Source organism: Prenolepis imparis, unplaced genomic scaffold (genome assembly GCF_030444845.1).
Source record: "Prenolepis imparis isolate NDT839.2.m4 unplaced genomic scaffold, iyPreImpa1.0 SCAF_9, whole genome shotgun sequence".
Lineage (NCBI taxonomy): Eukaryota > Metazoa > Arthropoda > Insecta > Hymenoptera > Formicidae > Prenolepis > Prenolepis imparis.
The window spans coordinates 17757315-17780837 of NW_028141167.1; the positions used below are offsets into that span (position 1 = coordinate 17757315).

General features: G+C 34.8%; 4 protein-coding genes across 4 annotated transcripts; 3 read left to right on the forward strand and 1 right to left on the reverse strand.

The window, feature by feature from the left end:
• Positions 1-1805: 1805 nt before the first annotated feature.
• Positions 1806-11969, reverse strand: LOC145940234 (nose resistant to fluoxetine protein 6-like). Its single transcript, XM_083045147.1, has 12 exons — positions 11933-11969; positions 11531-11775; positions 8590-8789; positions 8310-8416; positions 5380-5616; positions 5078-5291; positions 4766-4931; positions 4586-4665; positions 4407-4502; positions 4214-4343; positions 1972-2114; positions 1806-1897 (listed from the first exon to the last, which is right to left on the reverse strand). Exons 1-11 carry the CDS (start codon positions 11967-11969, stop codon positions 2061-2063), a joined length of 1566 nt encoding a protein of 521 aa, XP_082901273.1. The 3' UTR covers positions 1806-1897; positions 1972-2060.
• Positions 11970-16473: 4504 nt separating this feature from the next.
• On the forward strand, positions 16474-17896 carry LOC145940235 (uncharacterized). The gene has a single exon (XM_083045148.1). The coding sequence runs from the start codon at positions 16907-16909 to the stop codon at positions 17894-17896; it is 990 nt and encodes a 329-aa protein (XP_082901274.1). The 5' UTR covers positions 16474-16906.
• A 724-nt stretch (positions 17897-18620) lies between these two features.
• Positions 18621-19187, forward strand: LOC145940236 (uncharacterized). Its single transcript, XM_083045150.1, has one exon. The coding sequence runs from the start codon at positions 18621-18623 to the stop codon at positions 19185-19187; it is 567 nt and encodes a 188-aa protein (XP_082901276.1).
• Positions 19188-19303: 116 nt separating this feature from the next.
• Positions 19304-19858, forward strand: LOC145940237 (uncharacterized protein F54H12.2-like). The gene has a single exon (XM_083045151.1). It carries the CDS (start codon positions 19304-19306, stop codon positions 19856-19858), a length of 555 nt encoding a protein of 184 aa, XP_082901277.1.
• Positions 19859-23523: the final 3665 nt, after the last annotated feature.

The window sequence follows — 23523 nt, forward strand, 5'->3', positions numbered from 1 at the left end:
GATAATGCGAATGCCGATAATATGTCAAATTTGAAGCTTCGTATCTTGGGAACGGCTTGCGTAAAAGACATCAATAGGTAGTGTTTTGAAAACGTCTCGACAAGGCCTACAAGAATATGCAATAGAAAGTAGGGGGTTCCATTTAAGAAAACATCGATGATCTTGACCTGACCTTCAATAGGTCACTCAAGGTCAAGTCCATATTTTCATCATCTGTCCCTCTTCAAGTCCTACAACTTTTGTCTGAAACATTTTTCCATATCTTCCATATTTTTCGAGATATTTGCCTGAGGAGATTAAAATTGGACACCCTGTATATACATATACCAGGTGTCCCATTTTAAAGGACCCACTCAAATATCTCATTGTCAGAAATACTGCGTTAAATCGAAAAATGTTTCCTACAAAAGTTGTAGGGTTTCGATGGGGACATAACAGTAATATTCATTTGACCTTGGGCGGCGCCTCCAAGGTTAGTGAAGGTTAAACTTAAGTGAAGGTGAGAATGAATTTTGAAGAAAATGAAAAAATGCTTCAGATAAAAGTTGTTCAAATTAATTAGTAGAAAAAAATGTTATAATAAAAAATATGGGTTCCCATTAAAAAAATTTATTCTCACCTTCACTTGACTTTGGAGACGCCGCACAAGGTCATATGAATATTACTATGTTATGTCCCCCTCGAAACCCTACAACTTTTGTAGGAAATATTTTTTGATTTAACGCAGTGTTTCTGAGATATTTGAGTGGGTCCTTTAAAATGAGACACCCGGTATATTTGTATATATATATATATTTTACTGCTTAAATTTGATTTTTTTGCAAAATTAAGTATACCTATATTAATAAATAGCATGAATATATATATATCGCATATTTATTAAATATGTAAGTTTTTAAATTTTAATTTTCTGAAATAATTTTTTTTTACTCAAAATAGAAATATATTTTTTATTTAAATTATTTATAAAATAAATGTTTAAAAAATTATTTTGTGTGTAGAAATTTACATTTAAAATACTATTTATAAAACAAAAAATTTGAGAAAGATAATGTAACACATTTTTTGCATTGACTAAATGTGCTCAAAAAATAAATTTCAAGAAATTAAAGGATTTATATTCGATTTAGATACATTTCCACAAAGTTCCATTATTAGAACAATTATTCAGCACAAACCAATTACCTCCGTTTCTACAAGAAGACTAGCAAACCGTTTCAGAAATTTAAATTGAAGCAAGCAAGGATGCATAAATTTCAAAAACTTGATTTAAGAGCTTTCTGTTTATTCAAAGGCTGGCATACGCGATAAAATATTGTTTAACATTACACTAGCTATATGTTTTTATGTAACACAATCGGATCGATCTTTTACAATCAAGAAGTTTTTAAGAAAATCTTAATCTTACATATATTAAATTATTTTATTAACATTTTTCTTTTTGTAATTGCGCATATCGTGTGAAAAAAATATCAAGATATGTTGATGGAAATGGTCTGGAAATTTGTAAAAACAATTTCAGTTTATTAAAACATTAATACATAGTATTATATAATTATTTAATACTAACATATATAACAATAATTATTAACACATCTAGCTATGTTCATTCATACATTATGTACATTCATTGTTTTATTATTTTAATTATTCTGCAGAAATTAATATAAAAATCATTAATCTCTCTGTAAATATTGCATAAATTACGCAAAAGGATTTATGTGAAATAAGTTCTTCAAAAGCACATTCTAATTACACGCCATATATATTTTTCTTAGCCTTTTCCACGAGATGGAAGAAAAATGCGCATGAATAAAATATACGGTATTTCTACCATTATGGTCAATACATACGCGCAAACGTAACTAATCACAACGTATCCTATATACATAACAATCTGAAAATTGACAATAAATAATAAAAAGTTCTTTGTCGATATTGGAATATATTTTAGATATAATCTTCGCTTACGAAAGGCAGAAATTCCAAGTGAACGGATGATTCACTAGCTAGGCGAATCCCATCTATGATGAAGGCATTCACAAGATAAGCACAATAAGTCAATTTACTAAGAGGAATCCAGCCTTTGAACGATAATAATTGATTAATGATGCCTGTAACACAATCAAGCACTTATTGTATGTATGTCAATAAAAGTAAGATTTTTCAAAATTATATCATTATATTTAAAAAAATATATGCACATACACATACACATATGTATATCTACAGAATATATCTGCACTACAAATATACATATATATAATACAAATGTTTTGGACGATTCAATATCCTGTATACATATATAATGCATTTAAAAAAAAGTTTCCTAAAGTTGTAAAGTATAAAGCGTTAAATTTATCGGTGATTTTGATTTGATTTGATCTTGGGCGGATATGTTATGTCAAAGTCACTTTTATTATTTCTGGATTAAAACAATTATCTTGAATAATAATCAAAATTATTATTGATAATAAGTATTTCAAAAAATATTTATCAAAAGATAAATGTTTTAGACAAAAGTTTATTTTTTAGTGTTCTTTCCAAAAAATGCCATTTTAATCTTCTTTTTATTTAAGATCTTTTACCAAATTCCTTAAATCCATTTAAAGAGGGTAAGGGACGCGCTACAATAATATCATGAAATGGATTTCTTGAAACTTCATAACTTTTGTAAAAAATATATTTTTTTTAAATGTATTGTTTACATGAGATATTATTTAATTGTCTCGGACTCTCGGCATATTTGTATCACATTTTCTGTATGTACGATATATGAATATATATGTACATACACACACACACACACACACAAATACATATATATATATATATACATATAAATAATATATATTTATATTTATATACTGACCACCATGTTTAGTAACGCACGCTATTACAATCCATGCTATACCTATGGCCCAAAGTATTCTACTCAATGCAATGTAAAAAGCAGCATACAGAACAGATATATTTTGTTCATAAATGCCTAATAATATGAAAGTACTGCATGCACTACCAAGCCACCAACCAAAAATTACACTTTTCTGAAAAAATTGTTTTAGATAAAATATTGAAGTGTAATAAGAATAATAGATTTAGTGTTAAGGCACCTGGCTCCTCGCCGATCATGTTGAAATTATGACGTCAGAAACGAAAAAACATACGCTACCCAGGTAGAACATAAAACTCAAAATGACGTCATAATGACATCATCATGATTTTACTCACGCAAAATAAAATTTAAAAATGAATATATAATCTATCAGAACGTAATTCTGAAATATTTTACGGAAATTATAATAAAATCATTTTAAAATAGTAATGAATTATATATACTGAAATCTTATTCAATTGACTGTCAATAAAAATTTTAATATATAAAAAAAGTAATATATGAAATAAATGTCGCTTTGAAAAATCGTGACGTAAAAAGTCAATAAAGTATACAAAACTGTATATTTTTAAATGTTGTTTCGCATTTGAGGCATCGGGCGATGTGATAATTTTATTTTGTGCGATAAGTCAAAAACTTATACGCGGAACTATACATTTTTAGGTGTGGTAGTATGTTAAATCAGAATCACCAGTAATATAAAAACAAATTAGTTGACACCTTATCTCTCGACCAAACTGGCAGTATATTTATTAAGAAAATCACAACGTTTCGACCTCTATATTTGGTCCTTATCAAGTGATATAGTTCCTTAAAGTTATACACTTATGTCATATTGATACGCGTCATGCTAGACAGACAGTTTATTGTCGACTGGCAATTTTCTTAATAAATATACTGCCAGTTTGGTCGAGAGATAAGGTGTCAACTAATTTATACATTTTTAAATATCGATTCACGTTCAAAGTACCGAGCTATAAGATTGGTTATTAAAATATTAATATTGTAGTCAATTACTTATAACATTGTAATAATCAATTAATAACAACTAAAATCTTCGAATGCTGTTCAAATTCATGATCTTGATCACAGTTCAAACATATATCTCAATTTACAAGTTCATTGAAATCGATAAGATTACTATATAATATTTATTTTTGCTTTATAAGTATATTCTATATATTAAAAAAATTCTATATAAAATAATATAGATAAATAATTAATCAGTAATCTAATATTTATGTACATTCTCTAACTATTTTAATAATTATGCTTATTTTTACATTAAATTCATATAAAAGTTAAATTATACTTTACTTTTTTCAAGGCCAATTTTTGATTTAGTCTTCTTACAATATAAGCTGTAATTATGCCAATAATATATGGACCTATTCTGATCCATGGGGCGTAATACAAGACATCTGAAAGTCTGAATTGTTCATCAGGCCTACAATAAGAAAAGGACTTATATAATTAATCTCATAATTAACAAAATATTTTTATAACTTACGTCGGAACATATTCATAAGTGTATGAAATATAACCAGTAAGCGCAATAGAACCTATTAAAAGTATACCCAATATAACAGCAGCCATATAAAAGTATCTGAAATTAGCAACTTATATTTATTTCAATACTGAGCACATAATGATTATAAATTATAATATACTATTAATACATCAACTTACACAGTTGACAAGATCATTATCACTGTACCAATTATAAAGTATTGCATATCATTGGCCAAATACCAACTCCAAACCATACACTACAAGAAAATAAAAACTTGTAAATAGAAACTTGAAAATGTAAATTTTAATATTTTTTTAGCAATATTAAACTAATTATAATTTCATATACGTTCATACCAGTGCATTAAAGTCGAACAGATTATTTATATATAAAAGATTTCTCCACCAATATTTTGTGCAAACTTCGTACGGTCTAAAACTTGAATAAAATTGTGAAGTTTTCTTGTACCAAGCAGAGTTTAATTGCCATATTCCTAACATCATCATGTAAGCAGGCATTAACCTTAAAATTAATTATTTTTATAAACATATTAAAAAGAAAAACATTATTATATAGTAGTTCACTGTTAAAAATTTTATTTCTAAATTATTTTATGTGCATTTTGTCTTTGTTTATTGTCTGTATAAATAAAATAATGAAAAACGTACCGAATAAATCTTGTTATTATTTGAATTAAAAAGTAATTTAATTTTGCTTTATAATTAATCGATGTAGTTCTTTTTGTGTCCATTTTATGTTTGAGATGTAAATAGGCTAATAAAAATCCACTTGAAAAAAAGAAGGTATCTACTGGTACGGTTATATTTACTACTACTCGAATTATGAAATTAGGAAGGACTTTCCACGCAAATCCTTTATTGTCTATAAATACAAAAAATTTTTGTTATACGTAAAAAATAAGGCATATACACATATATATAAATTTTACAGTCTTATCCGAATTACTCACCGATGGAATCCATCGTAAAGAATGCGGTATGAAGATAAATTATCCAACACATGCTTAGAAATTTCAGACCGTGAATGACAGGTATAGCATCAGAATCCAATTTCGTGTTGAATATTATTCCTGTATTTGTGTATACGGAAAAACACACTAGAATTTTTCCAATTCTATTTTCTCGAAGTAAAACTGAAGCTTTTTCCATTTCCATTAATTCCATTTCCTCGGGCATATTTTTCACATCTGAATCACAATACAGAATTTTTAGTAGTATATTTATATAAAAATTAAATGTACTCTGATTAGTTGAGAGAAAATTGAAAAGAGGAAGCATTATATAAATTTTAAATTCAATAAAGAATATATATGTATTGCGACGTCTTTTTCTCCCGACTCGATTAAAAGCCGGAAGAACGGAGCTTGACCGTCGTCAAAACACAGGGGTTTTAATGTTTCACGCGGCGGAACTAAGCTCGGGGTCGTCCCGCGCGTGCCGCAGCAGAACGCCAGCCGTGCTATTCGCGAGAGACTAGTTTTGGGCGCCAGACGCGGTCTTTCACGCGTCAAACCACAAATCGCGAACCCAACGCAAAGTTTTGGCCGGGAATCCCGCTACGGGCTAACTAGCTCGCCTAACGGCAGAGGGGCAGGGTGGGGTTGCCGAAATTGTTCTAACGGAAGGAACTTACACTCTTTTCGCGATGTGATGAACACAAAAATGACGACACAGACATTTAAGTTGACAGTACTAAAGAAAAGCAGTACGCGATTTAGTTAAGCAAAGCAAAATAATGAAGTTTATTATAAACCAATGTAATAGAAATAAATATAAAAGAAAAACATAATAGCGGATGATAATCAGAGAATAAATTTAATATAACAAAAGATAATAAATAAAAGTTGAAGATAACAAAATATAACTGGAACCGATATTAATAATGAAGTATAATGGAAAACTATGAAAGTAATAAAGAAATGACTATAAAGACGGAAGATAATATACAAGACACAGTAAATCCAAAATTCTATACAAAAGAAAATATTTCTACGATTGAACACAGAGTTATATCCGCGACAAGCTTAAGTCCGAGATACGCGCATCGATAGCATAGAAGAATACGAAAGAATGACCACGACCATACAAATAGACATTATCGAACTGAGATTATAGATCGCGAACAATCGGAAATTCAGATCGGCGACGAGACTGGAGAGTGATACAATATCTGAATTAATCTATTTTTCGCGATCCGACGGGCGAAATGCACCGGTGAATCGAGGGCGCCGGAATCTTTTCCGCGCGCTGTCTCTCTCACTCACGCGCTCGACTACGCTCGCTCTCTCGCTCGTAATCTCTCTCACTCGCGCGCGTTCTCTCTCACTCGCGCGCTCGACTACGCTCGCTCTCTCGCTCGTAATCTCTCTCACTCGCGCGCGTTCTCTCTCACTCGCGCGCTCGACTGCGCTCGCTCTCTCGCTCGTAATCTCTCTCTAACGCGCTCGCCGGTGGTCGCGAACTGCGTTATCACTCTCTTTATGTCGAATTCCTCCGCGATGAGATTAACACAAGGTGACGTCCGGACACAGCCGGATAACGCATACAACAACGAGATGCGACAAACATACGCACTAACAGAAGTAATATTAGAGAAAGACGCGACAACCGGGTAATATGAGACGCGGCATATATGATCGAATCCCAGAGAGACGAAGATTTCGCGTTAATATTATTCACTTGCCCGAAGGTGCGAAAGTACTCGCCGCTTGACGTCGATCGCTCTTACACCAAATAGTTTCCCGAATAAGGCAGAGCCCACGCGACAAAACTTCACTAAATAAGTCAATCGCGTCAGAACGGACGAGACTCGGATTAACACCGTGACAGACGTGATAATTATTCAATACGCTTACGAAAGGGTAGCCTCACCGGTACTTCTTCCTTCGCCTTGGTCCCTCTTGAGCTCGTCTTTATCGCCAGACTATCTCGGGTCGTCACCCGTCTCGCCAAGTAGAGCGGTCGCACCAATCTGCCGGATCTATCGGCCCGAAAATCGACAGCTGGATCAATGCTGCGCACGCGGGGTGCGTACGCGATAACCAATTACGGCGCCGTGCCGTCTACCGTCGTCGCGCGAGATTAGCAAGACCGTAAGGGGGTTCACAGCATCCCTCGTGATGGTGACAAAATATATTTATTCGCGCGGTATTTGCGTGGGGTTTCGAGGCCCTCGCGACCTCGCGCCGCGGGCCTCCCCGCGGTGGCCTTGTGTCCAGTATCCGACGGAGCGGTAACCCGCGGGAGGAAAGTTATCTTCCCGGTCTGGGCCCTTCCGGCGCCTGTTGTCGGGCGCCTCACTGGATCTCCTGTCAGTAGATTGTCAAGGCCGAATTCCTACGTGACGCTCTGTATTTGCTTCCTTCTTTGTTGTTAGGAAGGGCAGTTCTTACGGTTCTCGGCGGTATGTTTATCTCGCTAATCTCTCCAACCGCGGCTGTCTCTTTCCTGCGACGACAACACCTCTCTCTCTCTTTCTCCAGCGACAATATTCTCTCTCGGTCAGGCTCCCAAAAATAAAGTAAAATACACGCGAATTAGTAACAATTGATACTGTGTTGCTCAGTCTCTCTGGGATTTTCGGTTTCGCTCTCTCTCTCTCGCTCTCTCGCGATTGGCGTGACCGCTTGGCTTTTTGCCCCGCGATTAGGCTGGGGCGGACGCGCGTCGTGACGACCACGTCACAGTATATATACAGGATATGACTATATATGGTAAATTTTTGCTGACCCTTATTAAAATAACTGACAATTGACTTTAAACAGTAATTAAATATTAAATACAGAAAGAATATAATTTTTATTTTCTTTAAATGCGATGCATGATGATCAAAATTATGAGTATAATCAGTTATTAAAATTGAAAAAGTGGTTTTAGATACGATACTTACCAGTGGTAGTTTGATTTTTTACAATTAAATATTTTTGATGCACAAATATATCGTATATTGTTCCAATTATCATCATACAAATAGTAAGTGCTAAAAAACTGCAATTATGCAAAACATAAATAAAAAATAAATATAAAATATATGTCTATTATTTCAAAACATTTTTGAAAGCTATATAAGAAAATTTGCATATTATTGTATGTCAATAAAGTTATCACACACACACACACATAATATTAATTATATATTTACTTTATATTTTCTAACATACCAGATGAAAAATATTAAATAACCATTATTGAATAACCATAGCAGATCGTTTTTTAGATCTTTAACCTCGACCAATTTGAAGTCCACGGAATAAAGATCATTGATAAGGAAAACTCTGTCATGAAATATTTTTTCCAGAATTAAATTTAGATTATTTATAGAACACGATGCTGGTAAACAGAGGCCAAGTGTAATTAAATCCTAAAACAAAACATATAGTTCATATTAATATATTTGTATATGTATGTACATACATAATATCAATGCATTCTCATATAATTTTGTCTATAGTAATGGCGTATCAAGAGACACGGTAGTGTCTCGCGCCAAGTTTAATAAGTGTAGCTTTGCGTAGCGACCGCGAGGCATGCCGTGTATCTATACGCAAGTCGGACAGTTGAGAGTATCATATATTTTATATACGCAATAACGGCTGAAGCGATCGAGTTCTTACTACTCAATCGATAGATTAAGTTCAAATTATATAATAAAAGTGCCTTTATTTTTTCTCTATGTGCTTTATAAACGGAGATATTATAATGTAAAGTTCGTTTTTATAAAAAATTGATTCAAGTTTGGTCGTCGTCGACCTTCTCAATACGCATGTACCAGAGAATGTATACAGTTCGAGCATTCATTGCAAGACAGCGTTGATGTCGTTCCATGAATGATGTCATTAGGTTATCAGTTTTGATTTGACACATAGGTTCAGTTTTAATGTATATATGAAAGTAATAAAGAAAAAGTCATAAGAATTTGATAATTCATAGCACTATTATAAATGCTATGAGCTATTCTCTTTATATTATTTATGATATTATATTATATTAGCTTTCATTCATTTTCTTATTTTATATCAATAATTATATATGTACTTAATATATATAATATATATCACATATAATATGTAGTATTGCATATCACATGCATGTAGTATAGTATTGTAAAATCGTGTTATTTCTTTTAAATCTACATTCTACATTTTGCAATACTATACTACATACATATGATATGCAATAACACATATATGTGATTTTCTTTCATAACAACCTTTCTTATTACGCTATCATTCTATTTCTTTATAAGTATGTAATTATTGATATAAAATAAAGAAGTGAAAAAAAGCTATTATATACATCAACATTGATCAAATTAAGGATAACATAAAGTCATCTCTATCTTTGCAGAAAGTTACTTTTTCTTAAAACACAATATACTTTTAATTGTAATTCAGCTCAGTGCACGCTGCTAAAGTTGTGGGATATGTTGGTGCTGGTACAGTGGAGTTTCGTATGGGAGCGCGAAATTGAACGGCGCAAAATGGGACGCAATGTGCAAAAAATGCGACAATTGTTGCAAGAGATGGAGATAAAATAAGCTGATGAAGAAAGGATGCGAGAAAAGGTTGCAGAAGCCGCAGCTCGCGAAAAAGTTAGACAACAAATTGCTTAAGATAAGTTAGAGCGGAAACAAAAAGAGCTTGCGCTGCAGGCTGCAGGTTAGTATTATTTTAATTTATTTTATTATTAAGTTTTATCGATTACATTATATTATTATTATACTTTATTATTTTTATTATTATATATATTATACCATTTGAATTTATAAACGCTCGTTATATGTATATCAAATATGAATGATGAAAATTACATTGGCTATGCGAGCCAAACGTGGATGTCAGTACGTATGCTTCCAATGAAATTAATTTTTTCGTTGGAATTTAATTCATTGTGCACGAGACACGAATTTTGCTTGGTACTTATGCCAAGACTTTATTTGGGAATAATCTCAATTCGAGATTTAATTTCCCGAATCCCCTCTAACCCCCCTACTAAATTATTGGAGAGAAAAATATAGATCCGAAAGTCGCTGAATCGGGAATCGAACCCGAGACCTTGTGCCTCGTGCACAATGAATTAAATTCCAACGAAAAAATTAATTTCATTGGAAGCATACGTACTGACATCCACGTTTGGCTCGCATAGCCAATGTAATTTTCATCATTCATATTTGATATATATATTATATTTTATTATTTATATTTTATACTTATATTTATATTTATATTTTATATTTATATTTATATTTATATTTTATTATTTATTTATTATTATTATTATGAATAAATATATACTACAAAAAAAAAATTATATAACCCAAAAAAATAATTTTTTTTTAAAAAGGTAAAAAAAGGGCGTCAAGTTCACGCGCCATGTGATAAAGTGTTATATAAAAACAATGTTTTTACATTATTGTAAAAATACTTAATATTTCTAAAATAAATAATGATATCAAAAAATTGAGCCAAATAAATAAAAATTTGTTTTATAAAAAAAAAATTTGTGTTATTATTTTAAATATTTAAAATAAAATACTCAGTTAAATATAAATGTGTATTAATTTTGCAGATTATTATCTGATCTGAAATATAAAATTTATCACAGAATCACCTTTGTATTTTTAAGAATGATATTATCATCTGCATAATCAAAACGATTTAGACCCGGCATTGAAAGGATTAAAATAACGAACAAAAACTTGGCGTGCCCGTCGGGGAACTAAAATTACATTTTCCTAATAAGATTGTTTAAAAATGAATGGTTTAAAAAAAAGACATAAAAAAACAAATTTTTTTTAAATAAAAACATTTCGGAGAAAATGTAAAAGTGATCATATCCTATATAAATATGTACGATATAATATTCTATATGAATATGTATATCTATATGTTTAAAAAAGAGAATTCAAGTTTAATTTTAAGATATAAAAATGAATATATTGTATAATCTAGAATTGGATTATTACATATCATTGTTACAATTCGATAAAATAAAACTTTTAAAATCTATATAAATTCACTTTAATTTAATTTATAACTTCATATACTTTTTCTATATTAATTTTATGAAACTTATATATTTCATAAAAATGTAATAACTTACTTCATTGAACATATTTATATGATATTGAAGAGTACTGTTGTGTTTAAAACGAGCAACAAAGTAATTTACTTTGAAAGGTGGAAATTCCTTTTGTGGATCACGATATTTCGTATTATTTAATATATGACGCTCTGCCATCTGTAGAGGAGCTGTATTCATTAAATCGAGACATTGGCTACGACTACCCAGCCAATAATTATTTCCATAAAGAAAGCCTGGTTTATATCCACCGCTAGAGTCCAGCACTTAAAAATATAAAATAAGTTTTATTAATTATTACTTAAGCAAAAATTAAGCAATATTTTTTAGTCATTAATCAATCATCAATATTTTAATTATTTATTAAATTCCAAATGTTATTTTTCCATGTCTCACATTATTTAGATTTAGATTATTATATACATATATTCGTTAAGGCTCCTTGCTTCTCGCCGATCATGTTGAAATTGTGACGTCAGAGGCGAGAAAACATATGCTAAAAATTCTTAGATGCCATTTCGAAATAAGAAAATATTTCGATGAAATAGCACTTAAAAATATATCCCTTTTTTCTTTTATAATCAATTAATAGCTGTAAAATGACTGTAATATAAGGCCCAATCTATCTGGTCTTTGCACATGCGCAGTGATTCCGCATGACAAAGACTGATATCACATCATTTTACGGTTGTTGATTGACTGTCAAAAGAAAAGAATAGTTTTCGAGGTATTTTAAAAGTGTGTTAAAGCCATCTGAAATAGTGTTTCATCGAAATATCTTTTCATTTAAAAATAAATCTAAGAATTTTCAGCGTGTGCTTTCTCGCCTCTGACGTCACAATCCAACATAACCGCGGCGAGGACCCATACAGCACTTTGCTGTATTTGCACATCATGCGATTGATTAATCGATGAATTAAAATAGTCGCCCCATGTATGTATATGATGTATGCGTGCGTCAATGTTAAGTGTGATGGGTGTGTATAATGACTTCCGTGAAATCAAAAGTGTCTTGTTTTTCAACATATGTAAATCAAATAGTGTTAAATACCTGATACCCGACCGTCTATAATTTTTTCTTAATTATACATTAAATACATGACATAGATTCTCGATAGATATCCGGTGTTTGCGATAAAGTCAGTTTGCTCTTCTGGAAATAATAAGACCTGCTTATCCGTAACTTTTGCACACATTATTAGGAAAATTATTACTGAAAAGGGTATTAATATTCATAGTCATATTATCAACGAATGCAATTTTGCTCATTTTATTATACTTCATGCATATGTGTCTCCAATTTATTGCTTGATCATCATTTAATAATGCTTAATTTTAGTAGTTTACAAATTCTCTTGATAAAGTTTAGTATTTGGTATTTATTACACAAATCTCTTTCCATGCAAAACAAAAATACTAATCTTTTGTTAGAAAATAGAAGAAATCTTATTACTCCCTGCAGAATAAAAATCTGAGTATATTGCTAAAGTATATTGCTAAATATATTGCTAAAAAAAATGTATGACTGTTACTGATTATTATATATAATGTTCTTAAAAAAAAGGAGTCCTTAAAACTTTACCATATAGTCACAGGATATCAACTCTATTATAATCCAAAATCATGTTATTCGACATACGTATAATTAAGAAATCGTATTGCTAAGTAAGAATAACTTAAAAGGAATGTTATCTAAAAAAGAAAAAGAGTTTCGCACAAAAACAATAAAAAAATTAAAAAATCAACATTTAAAAAACTACAAGGCATAATGCAAATGACACGATCCAAATAGAATGCATACTAAATATTAAAAATTATTAATATTTAAAGAAAATATTTGCTCATACAAGTTTAAATGTAAAATCGACGATTACAGGCATCCTCAACCTACCTAATCTATCGCTCTGAAGTATTGTTAGATCTAATTTGGATACCTTCCGATTTTCTAAACAGAATACTGTGTTTGGACGGAATGCTTGTGCATTAATTTAAGGTCAGAGCCTGGTATTGAGCTTCGTGGACGACGTGAAACATATATTTTGCGATATCGTTTCTTTTCTTAACTCTTGACAACGATCGTTTACGTCTGTATTTTATTATGTTATTTATATACTTTTATCTCATTTTTTCTTTTTAATATCTAATTTTTTTTAATATCTGATGATAATTTTGTAATTGTTATTGATATATTATTCTTTTTTCCTTTTTCTTATTATTTGATGACATTTTTGTAATTATTTATATTTTGCGCTGAAGATGATCCGAAGAAAGAATGCAAACGTCCGCTAATGTTTTAAATTTATAGATATAGTAAACAATTATTTTGTACTTGTATTTTGTACAATTACTGCTCTTCTGATGTTATAGCCATCCGATAACTTTTTATTAAATTATCAAAGACCTTATTTCTTCTGCTGATTATTAATATTTATAAAGATAGATGTTTTCTTTAAATATTTCTATTATGTAAATATATGTTTAATTCTAAACTTTACATTATTAAATCTTATATCGGTTTATTAACAATTGTATTAAAGTTATATTATACAGGGTGTCCCCGAACTCGCGGATCAACTCTCGTGGGTAGATTCCTGGGATCATTTGGAGACGATTTTTCCTCAGCGAAAATGTCGAGGCACCAATAATTTTCGAGTTATAAGCGATTGAAAATAAAGGGTTTTTCACAAACTAAGCCTTGTGGAAATAAAATATTAACAAAATCACATTATTCAGTTAATTTCAGATAGAGTTTACTTTAATAAAATTTTAATATAAGGCTTAGTTACAAAGATACATGATGACAAAAATTGGGAACATGCAAAAAATGATGACCTCCCTCGACATTTTTGCTGAGGAAAAATCGTCTCCAAATGATCCCAGGAATCTACCCACGAGAGTTGATCCGCGAGTTCGGGGACACCCTGTATATTTATTTATTTTACATTTTACATTAAATAAAGCATTTTGTAATAATAATATTTACGCAATAAATAATAATAATGGAATATAGTGAAAGGCCAACTAACGAGCAAATAAATAGATATAATATAATATAATAAATTCATTTAATCATGCTCTTAAAATTAATAACATGTAAATTCTTAACATGTAGACTATCCTATCGCTCCTTTGCTCGGCGCTTTATTATCCCGGTTTATCGGTGAGTGAAAAAAAGCTTGCAAATATTACATCCGGGGTTCGAAAAGAATAAAACAGACGCGTTTATTCGCTGTACGGAATAATGGAAAGAGCAAAAAAAATGGTGCTGATTTCTACGGAAAATCTCGAAAGAATGCGACAAATGCAGCATCAACAGCTACAACCGGAAATAACAAAAACTACAATAACCCTGGATAACTCGCCGAAGAAAAAAAATACGATATCTGACGGGGAAAACGATAATAATAATAATAACACTGGACTCCAGGCACCCCCTTATCGCGACTCGACGCGGAAATGTGGCATATTCTTAACCTCGCGACTCCTCTAGATGAAGGCGAAAGATGGAAATTGTATAAAGAAGTACTTCAGCGTTATCTTCACTTTGTTCGAGAAGCGAAAAAACGTTTACGCAATGACTCGCGCAAGGATACACGTGGTAACGTCGACGACACAAGTAATGTTGACAGCGACGGAGGCGAAGGCGATCAGAATAAAGATATCGATTTGCCCGTTGATGATGACCTTATGGAAATACAATCTCATAGAAATACTTCAATCAGCAGTGATGGTACCGTTAGCGAGAGTAGTTTCGGGAAGAAACGCGCTCAATCTGCGGAAAAGATCAAAGAAATACTCAGCAGTGTGCCGCAAACTTATCGTTTTAAAGCAAACGCGTTATTGAAATTTTTGTTAAATATTCAGTCATCGAAGATTAGCTGGGATAGACGCGGACTCGTGACTATAGACGGTGATGTTGTAGCGGGGTCGAATATTAGCGATCTTATAAACGACGCGGTACGTGAGAGAAAAACGGTGAAAGCTATCGGAAGAATTCAGTTTGCTCAATTACTGCAAGACATAGGTACACCCTCCAGTCTTATAGGGAATCGCGATTTATTGACTACGATCACTCGTAGATCTCTGCGTATTAAAAAAACCCTGCCACGTGGAAGCTCCACCCCGAAAACTTCACTGTCGCGTTCAAAGTCATACGGTCGGGAGTTAAACGAAACCGAAGGAGACACGGTGTTTTTATCCGCCACTGACGACAGCGACGATAATAAAACATTAGTGCCGGATACTTCGCCTAAGAAAAAGAAAGGTATATTCCATTGGAGCTCACTCAAATAATGGAACTCGAAAAATTGTATTACGTTCCCTCGCACTATGCCGGCTATTCCGCGACGGAGAATTTATCTCGAGCTGCTAAACCAAATTTTACGCGTACCGATGTCATTGAATGGCTTAAATCGCAAGATGCGTATACGTTGCATCGACCAGTACGTCGAAAATTTCCACGTTTACATTATAATGTAACAAATATCGACGATTTATGGGAGTCAGATTTGATCGATCTTCGTAATCTCAAGAGCTATAATGACGGATATTCTTATTTATTGATAATTATCGATGTCCTTAATAAATTCGTTTGGGTAGAACCATTACGCGACAAAACAGCTACCTGTGTGACAAAAGCCTTTCAACGTGTACTTTTGAGAAACAAAAAACGTCAACCTGTTTACCTGCAGACGGATAAAGGTAAAGAATTTATAGCCCAGCCTGTACAGAAATTTTTAAAAGAAAAAGACATTCATTTTCGCGTAGCCCGTAATCCCGATGTTAAAGCAGCTATAGTGGAGCGATTTAATAGAACGGTCAAGGAACGGATGTGGCGATATTTTACACATAAAAATACGCGACGCTACATCGATGTTTTACAGGATATCGTTCGCGCTTACAACCATACTCGTCATACATCTATTAAAATGTAACCCGCAGCCGTTACGCGGGAAAATGCTCGTATCGCGTGTGAAAATATAAATCGTCGATGGAAGAACAACAAAGAGAAGAAGAAAAAGAATTGCGACGCTAAGCAGAAGGCTAAATATAACGTGGGCGAACTCGTGCGTGTCAGTAGGGCAAAAGTAGTGTTTGAGAAAGGATACGAGGCAAAGTGGAGCGAAGAAATATTTCGAATTCACCGCGTTCTCGAATGGAGGAAACCCCTCGTATACGAACTAAGCGATTTAACAGGCGAGGATATAGACGGAATTTTTTACGAACAAGAATTAACTCCGGTCAATAAAGATTTACAAGAGGAAGAATTTATCGTCGATCGGATAATAAAGAGCAGAGGACGCGGTAACAATAAACAAATATTAGTTAGTTGGCAAGGTTATCCCTCTAAATTCGACTCTTGGATTCCCGCATCGAGTTTAAGATCTTTGAGTCAAAATGAGGGGAGAAGAATTTTACATGATTCTTCCGAGCAATAGTAGCATGCGTTACTTTCCGGAAAATACAACCTCGTGTTTTACCACCGAATTACCTCAGCGTATAGAATTACACGGACGTTGGGAAGTGGCGCTCACGGAGATTCAGTTTCCGTGTAGTTTCCTACATATACAGGATAATGAAGGATTAATCAGATTCATCGATATTAACGAACGCGATAAGACGGGTAAGGCTATGAAATCTCAGGTACCCGCGGGTATTTACTCAAGTATGCGCGATATTATAGCGTGTGTGAATCACGCTGTTAAATCTGTCGATTCGCATATCGTTTGGCATTTCGTCATCTTCATGGGAGGTAAAGTTTTTATGAAACTTGACTGCGAAGAAAAAAATTTTAGTATGACGCATTATGTAAATTTTTCCGACAAACTTCGCCGCATACTCGGCTTTGATATACTCATCAAGCGTAGAGATCTTGTTCAATTCGATAGTGAGCCCGCTGTACCATCTCTGCTGCCCACGTGGTTTTATAATGAAATCGGTATCAAAATGCACAATAACAGCGAAAAGCTCGTTAAAATCGAAAGTAGTTCCGTTATACCCGACGTTTTACCATCATGGGTTTATGATGAAGAGTTGCATTCTCTGCTATTTTACGAGCTCACGCACTCGCGTATGTTAATAGGTGACGAACCAGGTAGTTTGTCGCGAGGTATTCCCGACAAGCTCTTTGTCTATTGCGACATTTGCGAACCTTATATTACCGGCGATGTACAATCTCCCCTTCTTCGAATAGTCACGCTCGACTCGCGAAATGATTACGCGTTCGCATCAACTCAAATAAGACATTTCTCACCCGCTCAATACATCACGCTGCGTCAAACGTGTTTCCGTACGATCGAAATAGATATAAGAGATCAGCTGGGTCAAAGTATACCATTCGAATTCGGGACTCTGACGGTGACATTGCACTTTAGACGTATCGATTAGATATCATAAGAATACTCGGCGTATATGACGGATAAAACGGCAAAGGGTAAAGAAAAGAAAAGAAAATTTGTTCGTTCTTTCTCTGTTGATGGATTATTATTCGACGTATTACGACGAATTACAGAACGGAGGAGCTCGCGGTGGTGGAATTCCACGAGTTTTCGCCGGATCGCCCTATCAACGAGGGCACGGTATCGGGAGTTTTCTCGGAAGCTTATTCAGACGCGTGCTGCCTTATCTAGGTGTTGCTGCGAGGGCTGTGGGTAAAGAAGCTTTACGCGCGGGCGTTAATGTAATTGATGATGTAGAAAACAATACACTGTTCAAGGTAGCGGCCAAACATCGTTTTAAAGAATCGCGTATCAATTTCAAAAGACAGGCTAAAGAAAAAATAACTAGCCTCATGAAAGGTTCGGGATATAAATCGGATGCGAAAATACACGTAGCTCATTTCCCCTTTGCCGGGCTTGACACGCGCATCGTTAAACGTCGTCGCTCGAATAAGAAAAGTTTATCGAAAATCAAGGCAAAAAAGAAGACGAAATCTTCGAAGAATAAGAGGAAGGAAACCCGTACGAGGGTAAAAAGACTCAACACAACTGCGAAACGACGTAAAATTGGCAAAAAACGTACCGTATCAGATATATTTTCTTAAACGTTATTTTAATTCACGCACATTTAACCACGACGAAGACAACAACGACGAAACAATTGTCAGTGAAGTATGTCTTTTCTTCACACGCATTCGAACGAGTGTTTAAAGAGCGAACTTGATCTCTTTTCTTTACCGCCTACACAGACTAGTATCGAGAGCTCGCAATGGATTCATTACAAACCCGTGACCTCTCTCTCGGACGATTCACCGATAGAATTCGTCGTCCCTGGTCACGGAGAAGAATATCTAGATCTCACGCATACCCTGCTGAGTCTTCGCGTGCGCGTGAAATCGGGCGACGATTCAATGGCTCGAGCTCCAGGAACAACCGGCGCAGCCGCAGAGACCGTCGTAGGACCCGTAAATCATTTACTTCATTCCATCTTCAATCAGATCGACGTGTATGTCAATCAAAAGCTCGTGTCGCCTCTAAACAACGCTTACGCGTACCGCGCGTACATCGAGGCATTGTTAAATTATTCCTCTTCCGCAAAAACTTCCCATCTAACATCGTGTCTATGGGACGCGGACATACCGGGTCGCATGGACGAATCGCTGGAATCGAAAGGCAATACCGCTCTCGTGAGACGCGCCCATTACATTCGCAACGGGCAAGCGATAGATCTTATAGGATAGCGATAGATCTGCATTGCGACGTTTTCAATCAAGACAAATTCTTAATTAACGGCGTGGAAGTAAGATTAAGACTCGTCCGCTCGAAAGATTCATTTTGTCTCATGGAAAGCAACAACATGTCGAAAATACATATTCTCGATGCCAGTTTGCTAGTGAGAAGAGCGAAACTAAGTGCCGGAGTGTTACTCGCACATGCTAGAATGCTGAGTAAAGTTACGGCTAAATATCCGCTTACGAGAGTCGAGATTAAAACATTTACGATTCACAGTGGTGTTGTAGGGGAATCATTAGATAACGTAATACTCGGACAACTGCCGAAACGAATAATAGTCGGTTTCGTTAATAACAAAGCATTTAATGGAGATAGAAAATTAAATCCGTTTAATTTTAAAAATTACAGCATAAATTTCTTCTCTCTGTACGTAGACGGTACACAAATTCCTAGTAGACCGTTACAGCCGATTTTCTCGCCGGAAGAACCGCTTTACGTCGATGCTTATCAAACCCTCTTTTCGGGAACGGGCATCCATTTTTTAAACGAGGGAAATTCTATAAGTAGAGATGATTATTCCAAGGGATACACTCTTTTTGCTTTTGATCTCACACCAGATTTGTCCGCTAATTACGCCGCTCATTGGAATCTCGTGAGACACGGTAGTTTACGATTATAGGTACGTTTCGAAAAGGCGCTCACCAAGTCAATTAACTGTATTGTTTACGCAGAATTTGATAATGTAATAGAAATCGACTCGTCTCGTCAAGTCATTGTCGATTTTTCCGGTTAAATTTTTTATCACGGTATGCCTCTCGTTGCAACATATTCGATTAAAAATTTTTACGTATTTTTCTTATCCCCACCCTCCTCCACTTTCATTCACCGATGCGTTTCACGAGAAAAAAACTTGTAACGAAAAGAAATATCAGTTTTCGAGACGCTCTCGTCGACGGTTCGTGAAAAGCTTAAACCTCGCCAACAAAAACCTATAAATTTTTTCTTCGCAATATGGATATAGTCATCGACATACAAGGCTTCCGCGATGCGAGCGAGAAGTTTCTTCCCAAGGAAGTCGCGGTTGTTGCGATTAACGCGTCGATCGTCGACCACTGGATTATGATGCCTCCGCATCCGTTCACTGAATTACCCGAAAAAGTAAGACGACAAAACTGCTGGCTCACACGAAATTATCATGGGATCGAATGGTTCGACGGCGAGACTAATCCAAAATATTTTACATTGCATTTACGTGAAATTATAAGACACACGCGTCACATTTACGTTAGAGGCAGTGAAAAAGCTCACTACTTACGAAATCTACTTTCCAGAGAGATATATAATTTGGAAGGTATCTCTCCAGCATTCAAAAATCTAATGTTAGAGGAAGAGTGCGGACAATATTGTGCTCATCACGTAATTCGAAAAATCTTTCATTGTGCGTTACATAACGCTTACAAATTGAAACGTTGGCTACTCGATCAAAATAATAGCGGCAGCAGCGATACTCTCAGCGTAAGTCAACCCGATACTTGTAGTTCCCCCGAAAATTATCAATTGAGTGACAGCGACGACGACGTCAGCTACGAAAGCATGAAAATCAGCTGCGACAAGGATTATTCTGCTAGCAACGTAAATGGCAATCCCGTTATAATTCATAATATTAAAGCTCAAACGGATAATGTATTAGATATAAAAAAATTGTCGAGAACCGAGCAGGCGATTGAAAAAGAAGAAGATAAAGAAGAAAGACTTGCGAAGCTCAAATCGACGAGCGAAAACGTTACAGCGGGAGAAATAAAAACCGAAGTTATTCAAATAATACCAGGATCCACGCGTTCGTCTTTGTACCAAAAAAATGAACTCTTGCGAAATTCTACGAGCATTGCGCCATATCGATGTCAGGCATGTGGGTGTCTATCCCGCAGACACAGTTCCGAGGGTGTGGACGAGGTCGACGGCTATCGTCGCTAATACAGACGAACATAATCGACCTGGAGAACATTGGGTCGCCTTTTTCCTCGATAAACACGGAACAGGCACCTACTTCGACAGCTATGGAATACCACCCCTGGAGCCCGGATTTCTCCTTCGTCTTCGGCGAAACTCCATCATCCACCGATGGAACACTCGACAACTACGAGGGTGGTTTGAAAAGTCCGTGCAAAAATGAAAACTACTTAATTTTTCGGGATAAACTTTTTTTATTTTTCAACGTAGTCTCCTTTTAGGCTTATACACTTCGTCCAACGCTGCTCCAGTTTGTTGATCCCTTCCAAATAATAAGATTGGTCCAACTCTGCAAAATAGGCATTCATTTCCGCAATCACCTCCTCGTTTGAATAAAATCTCTTTCCCCCCAGCCATTTCTTCATATTGGGGAACAAGTAGTAGTCCGAGGGAGCCAAATCTGGAGAATAGGGGGGATGCGGAACGAGTTGGAACCTTAATTCCATCAATTTTGCGGCTACAACTACAGATGAGTGAGCTGGTGGTGCGTTGTCGTGATGGAAAAGGACTTTTTCATGCCCAAATGTTGATGCAAAATATTATGTACCCGTTCACTCGAGATGCCCACAGCACTAGCAATCTCGCGCACCTTCACTCTTCTATCATCCATCATCATATCATGGATTTTATCAATGATTTCTGGAGTAGTGACCTCAATAGGGCGTCCAGAACGTTCAGCGTCACTTGTGCTCATATGGCCACTCCGAAAATTTTGAAATCACTTATAAACTGTTCTAATCGAAGGTGCAGATTCACCATAATGTTTATCAAGCTTCTCCTTAGTCTTCTAAGGCGATTTGCCTTTCATAAAGTAATGTTTTATCAACACACGAAATTCTCTTTCATCCATTTTTTGGAAATCACTCGACTTTCTCGATTCAAACGAACGCCAAACACAGAGAAATAGACCGATTTGGCTGAAACTTGGTGTGTGTTCTTCCAAGAGATGCTACTAACTAAAAATAACCCCGATACGCACCAGTGGTGCCATCTCTCTGACTTTGCACGGACTTTTCAAACCACCCTCGTACAAGGATTTTTTTCACAAACTTGCGGACAATATAGTTGTGTATTTCTATATTATATGTCTGTCGGTTACGATCTTAATCAGTTTCTTACTCTTTTTACCGAAAATTGCGAACACAACGACCAATTAGTCGTACATTTATTTCGCAAAATTTTTCTTTGTTGAAGTAAGAAACGTTTTAACGTAGTTGCTAGCTGATATCATATGTAATTCAGTAATTTCAATAAAATATTTTTATGTATCGTTTTAAACATTATGTATTTGTAATATCAATTTATATGAAGAAATTAGTAATAATAAATGTGTGTGAAACTTTTTTACTTGTATTTTTTGTTATTTTTCTCACATTCTCTAATCTCATAGCAAAACAGAAACTCAATCTTTTAAAAAACTTTAAAGCGTAATTTACGTCCTCAATAACAGCAGCTGTCTCAATATTGCGTCTCAGACTCCCATGCCTAATCATATCTGTTTTATTATCCAACAAATGTCCATGCTGCACTTCCTAACTATATTGTTTACTAGAATGTTAATGCACGTGTTTTTTATTAGAACTCTTTTTGTTACCTGAGGTGCCGATAGTACCCGTCGACGTTGAGTAATCGGTTAGGCATAATAACGGACGCTGGCCGATTGTATTTTTTGTATATCTTTTTGTTTCCTTTGTTACCAACGATATCTGGCAATGCAACGCTGAGTAAGCGCTCGGCCGAAATAAATGCTTGTGGTTTTTGTTAATTTTTTTCAGCGCTATACATGGACGCCGATGCCCATTCGCTCTACTGCAAGAGGTAGACGGGGATGTCATACTCCCTACAATGATTTCGGTATACCACGGCGACTTCAGCATTTTATCGTTATTTTGTCGGATAATTCTGTCACCCCTCTGTCATGTCATTAGTCGTCTACTTAAATATAATATTGCATAATCTCTTCCTTTTCAATTATTTCTTACCGTAATTATTATCGAAGATTTCCTTCGACGCACCGGGACCTATGCAAATACATTTTATTACCCTTTTTTATCTCACCGGCGTGACCAATCGGCATTCCCCCCACCATTCCCCTCTCTAGAGTCCGCGGCGGTGGGGTCCGAGTGGTGGGGGAGGGTTAGTTTGACGGGCCATATCTGATAGCGTCAGGGACCGAGTGGTGGGGGGACGGCGCCAGTGGCCGAGTGGTGGGGGTTTGTTATGACGGGCCATACATCCCCACTTACTACTGACCCATATTTTTTTTAGCTGTGTATCTCGATGTTCAGGGGGTGAAACACTCCCTTGAAGAAAATCGATTTTTTTATTTCTAAG

What these genes read in the sequence shown, in the direction of transcription:
- LOC145940234 (XM_083045147.1), bottom strand. Translation starts at nt 11,969, where the DNA reads ATGATCGGCGAGAAGCAAGGAGCCTTAACGAATATAT. An exon ending in CTTTACGATGGATTCCATCG is followed by an intron (nt 5,292 to 5,379) that starts GTGAGTAATTCG and finishes TTGTATTTATAG; the next exon opens with ACAATAAAGGATTTGCGTGG. An exon ending in TGTTCGACTTTAATGCACTG is followed by an intron (nt 4,666 to 4,765) that starts GTATGAACGTAT and finishes ATTTTCTTGTAG; the next exon opens with TGTATGGTTTGGAGTTGGTA.
- LOC145940235 (XM_083045148.1), top strand. Translation starts at nt 16,907, where the DNA reads ATGAGGGGAGAAGAATTTTACATGATTCTTCCGAGCAATAGTAGCATG.
- LOC145940236 (XM_083045150.1), top strand. Translation starts at nt 18,621, where the DNA reads ATGTCTTTTCTTCACACGCATTCGAACGAGTGTTTAAAGAGCGAACTT.
- LOC145940237 (XM_083045151.1), top strand. Translation starts at nt 19,304, where the DNA reads ATGTCGAAAATACATATTCTCGATGCCAGTTTGCTAGTGAGAAGAGCG.